General features: G+C 34.8%; 1 protein-coding gene across 11 annotated transcripts in view; it reads right to left on the bottom strand.

The window, feature by feature from the left end:
- Positions 1-921: 921 nt before the first annotated feature.
- The window catches only part of LOC110813244 (alpha/beta-Hydrolases superfamily protein), a 29283-nt gene continuing 22564 nt past the window's right edge, over positions 922-7640 (bottom strand). For 9 of the 11 annotated variants that reach the window (XM_088220969.1, XM_088220956.1, XM_088220973.1 and 6 more), the window contains 7 exons: positions 7031-7116; positions 6814-6862; positions 6658-6714; positions 6436-6566; positions 6268-6351; positions 2369-2426; positions 922-1602 (listed from right to left, as the gene is read on the bottom strand). In XM_088220969.1, coding sequence (XP_088077095.1) covers positions 1129-1602; positions 2369-2426; positions 6268-6351; positions 6436-6566; positions 6658-6714; positions 6814-6862; positions 7031-7116 — 939 coding nt within the window. In that variant the 3' untranslated portion in view covers positions 922-1128. Of the gene's footprint in view, positions 1603-2351; positions 2427-6267; positions 6352-6435; positions 6567-6657; positions 6715-6813; positions 6863-7030; positions 7117-7640 lie in introns of all 11 variants that reach the window. The other 2 variants (XM_088220985.1, XM_088220953.1) reach the window with 2 other exon arrangements.

The raw sequence follows: 7640 nt of genomic DNA, 5'->3' as shown, positions 1-7640 counted from the left end.
ACTGGAGTAGGTCGCCTCGACTGCATTGAAAATTTCCTTGGCAGTGTTGTAATACATGAAGTTTTCACAGGTGTCATTAGCCATAGAATTTAGTAACTAGAACATCACCATTCGGCTTCCAGTTTCCAGACCCAATAACTTGAGTCAGTTATTTCTGGTTGCACAGTTATTTCCATGAGTACTATTCTTTTCCTTTACGGTAGATGAAGATTCAGACTGATTGGACCCATTGGAGGTAGTTCTGTCCATTAATGTTGTGTCCAATGATTGGAAGGATGGTCCCTTCTGCAATATAGGTGCTGCTGGTGAGCACGACTTGCAGTATGAAGGACACCTCCGAGCTAGTCTCTTCTTGTCCACTCGCCATGGTGGAGCATGGAGATAATTTTTGGTTTTCTTTTTCATTTGTGATTCAGATCGTGCTATGTACCATAAAGAAATTTGTGTTTTCCTCTTGTTTATATGGAATTTATCAGTGTATGCATTTATACAGCTAGGTTACACCTTAAACTAGAATTTTAGTACACCAAAACACCTAACTACTAGCTAGAATCTCTGCAGATATTGTAGAGATATTTTTTCCCTCAACATAAATAGGAAAGTTTCCTAAACTAGAGGAATTCTTGTATAAATGAATGTCTCCTAGTTTTAGGAAACAAATCTGAAGTGTGATTAGAGTAGTCCCTATAATTGAGGACTCAAATTTCAAGAAATTGTTAGACTCTAGAATTCCTAACTTTAAAGAATATTGCATATCTAAGTCATTGAACACTCAGACTATTAGTACATAAAATAATTTTCATTTTTATTTCTTAAACACAATATATATTTATACATTTACAAGATGAAAAAGCTGAAACAAAAACTAAAAAAATTCAAGTAATAAAACAGAGCTGCTTTTGAATAAATTTAATTCCCAGGTGTCACAAATAGCGATCAGGTAGATGTACCCATTTTATTAATAGCATATCTAGTTTTACAAGCATCTCCAGCTTTTAATAAATCCTCCAAGTTATATGGGAATCTTAGTTGCAGCTATCTTAACACAAGCAACAAGCACATTTTGGAAATTAAATAAGAACATACACGTAAATGTAGAACAACTAAATGTGTTTTACCAATGGAGACTTACATTTTACGCAATGCTGCTCCAGCAGACAGAGCTTTTCTTTGCTTCTTTCTGAAGGAAATGCGAAGCACTGAGCATAACAGCGGCCAACTTGTTATAACAGCAATGTAAGCAAGCAACCACATCGATCTTCTATTCTGTTGAGAAAGATGGTTTAAGCATCTTCTTATAGAAGCAATTAAGTTAAAGGACTTGACGTCCTGGTTGTTTGTAGGTGGTTGCGAGCCTTCAAGAATGCTGGACAGACCAATAGAGTTCACTTCCTTCTGATTATCAGCATCTAGATCCATTTCCGGAAGAATTTCTTTATTTCTCTTCTGATAGGTCTTCTCCAGTTCAGATGTTTCTTCCCCAAAATCGTTTGCACTTGGCTCACTGCTCACAGCAGCCACCATTCCATCTTCTGTGATATTTACATAGGGACCTTGATCAATTGAAGATCCCAATGATGACTGCAGACCAGAGCTCTGCTTCTGCAAATACATTATAACAAATTGACTATTAGTAGAATGGCCTATAAATGCATCCAGTGGAAGATGGACCACAAGAGCATGATTTTTAACTATCTCATAGATTGCACGATTTTTAGTTTTAAGGGAATCAAATGCTGCATTTATACCCAAAAAAAAAAAATTCCAGATATCCAGTAACAACATACTCCTTTTCCTTTAGCTTTGTCTAATGCTCCTTTACCAAGTAAAAGATAATGGAAGAAAATCATATATTATAGCTTTGTTTAATACATGAAAACATTTTCTAGTTTTTATTTTTTAATTTATGAATAAAGACATGTATAAATACAAATAAATTTAGAAAATTAGAAAACATTTTTATCTACACAGAGATTAGGCTCTATTTGATACACAAATATTTTTTAGTTTTCATTTTCTAAATTTGATATTTTATTCACAATACTATACAAGTTAGTCAATAATAAAGAAAACAATAGTGAGAAATAATAATGGAATTAGAAAATTTTAAAATATGATTTTTAATGATATCAAAAAACTTTTTATTTATGCTTTGATTACTTCACATATATCCAACTTTTACATATTTTCATGAATAGAAACATATATAATCATGAATTTAGAAAATGAAGTAGAAAAATGCTTTCAAGTAACAAATGAAGCATTTCTGCACAGATTATTTTCAGTATCTAGTAATAACATGTTCTTTTTTTTTCTTCAATAACAAAAAATAGAAGGCTACAGAAATAAACCGGAGTTTCTTCTTTACATGCATATACGAACTGGAGCATAGAACACCAAGAAATTCATTAGTAGCCCTGACCCACCTGCACAGCATAACTAAATCAATAAATTAAAGCAGGAAGCATCCATATCAGAAGAAAAAGCTCTTCTCATTATCCAGAACCAGGAAGGGTTGGACAGTTTAAGATGACAAACAATTCTCTCTCTTTCACTCTCTCTCCACATCTAACAGACTAACAGGCAGTTAAACGAAGAACTAAGTTCATAAATCAATGCAAGAGGAGATCAGCTCAAATCAAAAAATGGAAATCAGCAAAAGCTGCAAATCAAAAATGGTCCAAAATTAATGTTCTCTTCCAACGTAATTTACAATATATAGTGAATGGTCTTAAAATGTTGCCATGGGAATGACTTTTTTACGCTCATGAATGATTTTCCAAATGTAATTATTGTGTTACCTTTGGTGTGCCAAATATAAAGGAGATGACAAAATATTTTACAAAGTGGTGTGCCAAAAAACCACACGCTACAAAGAAAACTAAAGAGTCGCATTTTCCTCACTTTTTAAACTGCTCTGTCACATGTTGTGTTGCACAGCCACCACCATACAGAAAGCCACTTGCACACATTTACACAGGTTCTTAAATATAAATTTATAGAAAAATCTAAAGTTTTTATCATCATCTCCTTTGTGAGCATAATTTGAAATTCATAAATGCTTTCATCTTAAATATTCACTCTAAGAGAGAGAGTTTTAAAATTAATTCTTAATTTCTTTTTTGGATTTGTAAGAGATATGAGGTTTTACACATTAGATGTGTTTTTGAAAGAGGAAAAACACATGGTATGGTGAACTAGACTCCTTATTACCTAGTAATTGTAAGAAAAATTGAACAAGATGTAAAATTCTCAAGTGCATTTTTTTAAAATAAAAAACTGTCAATTGCATTATTTGAGGCATTGTAGTAGGTGGTGCTGGTGCTGCCGCATTGAGTTTACGTACATATTGTGAATGAATTTGACCATCCTGATTTAATTTTGGATGCCTAACTCGTTGTTTAAATTGTTAAAATTTCTAGAACCTAATTTATTCACCCTCTTAGATTGCTATAACCCTTAGGACATCACGTGGTATCAGAGGTTGGTCTCTAAATTAGGATTAACTTAAGTGTCTCTTAGAAAAGATCATTATGGCTTTCTGTGGAAGGATTTGATGTCTCATATTCATTTAATAATACAAAAAAGTTACATATATATATATACAACAACCTAGATATAGAACAGAAAACCTAATTATTTTAGGATCCCATAATTTACGGAATATTCTATTATAATGGGAATCTAATTAAATCAGTCTTCTAGGAATACAATCTGTTACAAGTGAAAGCAATATATACATGCAATTTATCACTTTTCCACACTTCCCCTCAAGTTGGTGAATAAATATTTTTCATTCTCAGCTTAGAGACAATATTCTGAAACACTAGACTACTTAATCTTTTGGTAAGTACGTCAGCGTGTTGGCCATGTGTGGACAAATAAGGTGTACAAATCAACCTGCTCAAGTGATAAAGTATCTCTCAACTTCGATACTCTTCATTCGATTATATTGTACTGAATTATGAGCTATGCTTATAACACACTTATTATCACTATAGAATCTCATTGGACCATCCCATTCAACCTTCAAATCTTATAAGCTGATCTTTATCCAAAATAGTTCAAACACACCCTCGGTCATAGCCTGGAATTCTGCTTCCACACTTGACCGTGCTACCACCTTCTATTTTTTACTCATACAAGTCACCAAATTACCACCAAGGAAGGTGCAATATCCATAATTGACCTCCTGTCAACTATTGACTCGGCATTTTTATATGCCTCAAGAACTAAACCTCCATTCCTTTTAAAGAGAATACTTTTGCTTGAGTACCCCTAAGAGATTGCAATACTCGAGAGCTACTTATAAATAGACTTCTGTAGGACTATGCATAAGCTGACTGATCATATATCATATGGTGGGTTATGCACCTTGTTAACTAGCTATTGTAAGAAAAACACATTTTATGGCCAGTTATGCACCTTGTTAAATAGTTATTGCAAGAAAAATTGAAGACAATAGTAGAACTCTCAAGTGGATTACTTGAGGAAGTGGAGGAAGTGGTTGTGAACCACTATAAAATTGCTTGAGGGAATGGAAAAGAAGGAAGTGGAAAGGAACCACTACAGATTTCCTATTCTCTTTACTTTATACATTGTATTTAGTTACATATTATGAATGACTTCGAGCATGCTAGATTAACTTACTCTTGGGTGCTTCATTTCTTGTTTTAAGTTGCTAAACTTCCAAAAACCAATTCATCCCTCTCTTGGTTCCCAAAACCCTTGGGACATCAAAAAATGAATTACTTAAAATCAAACACAAGATAATAATAAAAAATCATGGGGATGGAAGAAGCTGGTGAACTAATAACTTGGAGAATGCAATTGTTCCATTCATCAGTGCAGCTGCTTCTAGATTTTGAATTTATTTTATAGTACTTCCTTGTATTGGTAAGAATGAGGGCTAAGTTCCTACTTTATGATAGTGGGTGCTTATCTTCTACTTCCTCTTGTAATCAGTGGATCATAGTGTTTGGAAAGGACATAAAAGTTTTAGAAGTGATTTCTTCCCGATTCCTGGTCTGTATTCGTTTCTTATTTCTCTAAGCAGTTTAATTATGTAGCAAACTCACTTCTGCAGGGGGGGCACCACGGCTCCTCTCTTCTCAATAATTTATACATCCCTTATTAATGTATGGACAGCTACCTTTCAACCACGGGTTTAGTTTTGGATTCAATGAGAAAATAAAATGGAGCATCTAATAACGTATCTTCATATACCAAGAACTACAAGATCATCCCTTTCTTGGAGCGACGGAGGAATCGTACCGTTCGAGCCATGAACAGATTTGGATTGAAAAAGCACCTGACTTTGTTGCTTTTCAAATCCTCAGCATAATCACATCTCTTCTCTTTCCTTCAAACACAAGATAATAATAAAAAATCATGGGGATGGAAGAAGCTAGTGAAATAATAACTTGGAGAATGCAATTGTTCCATTCATCAGTGCAGCTGCTTCTAGATTTTGAATTTATTTTATAGTACTTCCTTGTATTGGTAAGAATGAGGGCTAAGTTCCTACTTTATGATAGTGGGTGCTTATCTTCTACTTCCTCTTGTAATCAGTGGATCATAGTGTTTGGAAAGGACATAAAAGTTTTAGAAGTGATTTCTTCCCGATTCCTGGTCTGTATTCGTTTCTTATTTCTCTAAGCAGTTTAATTATGTAGCAAACTCACTTCTGCAGGGGGGGCACCACAGCTCCTCTCTTCTCAATAATTTATACATCCCTTATTAATGTATGGACAGCTACCTCTTAACCACGGGTTTAGTTTTGGATTCAATGAGAAAATAAAATGGAGCACCTAATAACGTATCTTCATATACCAAGAACTACAAGATCATCCCTTTCTTGGAGCAACGGAGGAATCGTACCATTCGAGCCATGAACAGATTTGGATTGAAAAAGCACCTGACTTTGTTGCTTTTCAAATCCTCAGCATAATCACATCTCTTCTCTTTCCTTCAAACCCTTAGCTTTCGGCAAGATGGTCACACAGTAGAAATTCTAAGAAACATTCTTCTGAACTTTATCTCGATCTCACAATAAACAGACCCATAACCCAATCCCAGATTACTGACCCTAACATTTCATTTGAACATAATCAGAGGCAACTGGTTATTGACCCTGCCTTAAGACTACTTAATGATACTTTTGTATCAGTCTTTCTTCTCTGCACGGGTGACATCCTCCAGGGCCTTGTGAATGGTATAATACTTTTCCTTCTTAAAATAAAAGAAAAACATAGGAATATGAAATACCACAGCCCAGAAGCAGTTAATCCTTCAAAGAATGCCAAATGTCCTCCATGCTGTGTGGTAGCCAGCACAATGTGTTTGTTTGCCCTATTTGAAGATGAAAGTCTGAGATCATATATGCTCCATTTCATGTAAAAGAAAACATTTGGGAACATCACGTGAGCAACATACCTGCATTCATCCCAAGGGATGGCTTCCCTGGTGCATACTGGATCATCCAAAGCACTGATACACAGTAGTGGCACTGACACATTTCCTACATAGGGAGCACTGCTACAATGCCTATAATATGTATCTACAGTCTGAGAAAACAATATTGAGAGTTAAGATAACTGAAAAAGAAAAGAAACCAAAAGGAAACAAAAAATAGATTAAATGTCAAAATAATAATACCTCAAATTTTCCAACAAGGCAAGTGGCGAAGTTGTCAAAATCTCGAATAGAACGTGACTTTTGAAACACAAGATTCAACCAAACAAATGAATTGAAAGAAGTATGCAAAAATCAGTGTCAATGCTTATTTAGGAAATCAAGAGAAAGAAGCCAAACCTTTTTTATGCCTTCCCAATTAGCAAGCCGTGAATATCGAGGCTCGTGTCTACAATGAACATTTGGCACATTGTCATACAAGCTGGGTCATCAGTTATATCAAAATAAAGGCACCACTCTTCCTCCCAAAAGGGAAACAAAAAGAGAGAATTTTTTAGTTTCACGAACTTAAAATTGTACCCGTTTTCATCTCTATTAAAAAGTAGTATAGACATACAATTGTGCGTAACCTTGAAGTCCAATTGTAAGAGCTCTATCATAGAATTTTTGCAGCAGCCTACGGGATATAAATCTGTCCCCAATCTGTTAAAAAAAAGTAGGGAAGAGGAAAAGGATCTTAATTAGGTTGCTCCTAACACTGTCACATGCCAAACTATATATATCACCATATATGTATATGATTTTACAAATTCTTGCCTAGAGATCAAAGATCATAAATAATTGACCTAGAGCTTTAGGTCCTGGTTTCTGGCCCCGGCTAATTCTCGTGATATTTTTTTCTCCCCACCAGGCCCTACAGGACATGAGTATTAACTGGCCATAAGCACACCTATAGGATCTTGATCAAGTGGTTCACCAATGTGTTCGAGTTGGAGCATGGAAACAACAGCAGAAACAACCACAGAACACATATAGGTGCCAAGTAAGGCTCTCTGGTTCAGTTCTTATCAATTTACCCTACTCTAGTAATTTCCAGATCATCTTGACATGTAAAATTGGATCATAGTCCTCAACACTTAGAAATCTCTACGAACTCAATGTAGAAGTTACTTAAGGTTCTTGACTGTTGCCAAGCATAATATGACAAATACACGTTGTTTCTTAAA

This window comes from Carica papaya, chromosome 1 (genome assembly GCF_054855325.1).
Source record: "Carica papaya isolate Zhongbai chromosome 1, ASM5485532v1, whole genome shotgun sequence".
Lineage (NCBI taxonomy): Eukaryota > Viridiplantae > Streptophyta > Magnoliopsida > Brassicales > Caricaceae > Carica > Carica papaya.
This window is presented reverse-complemented; position numbering and strand designations above follow the sequence as displayed.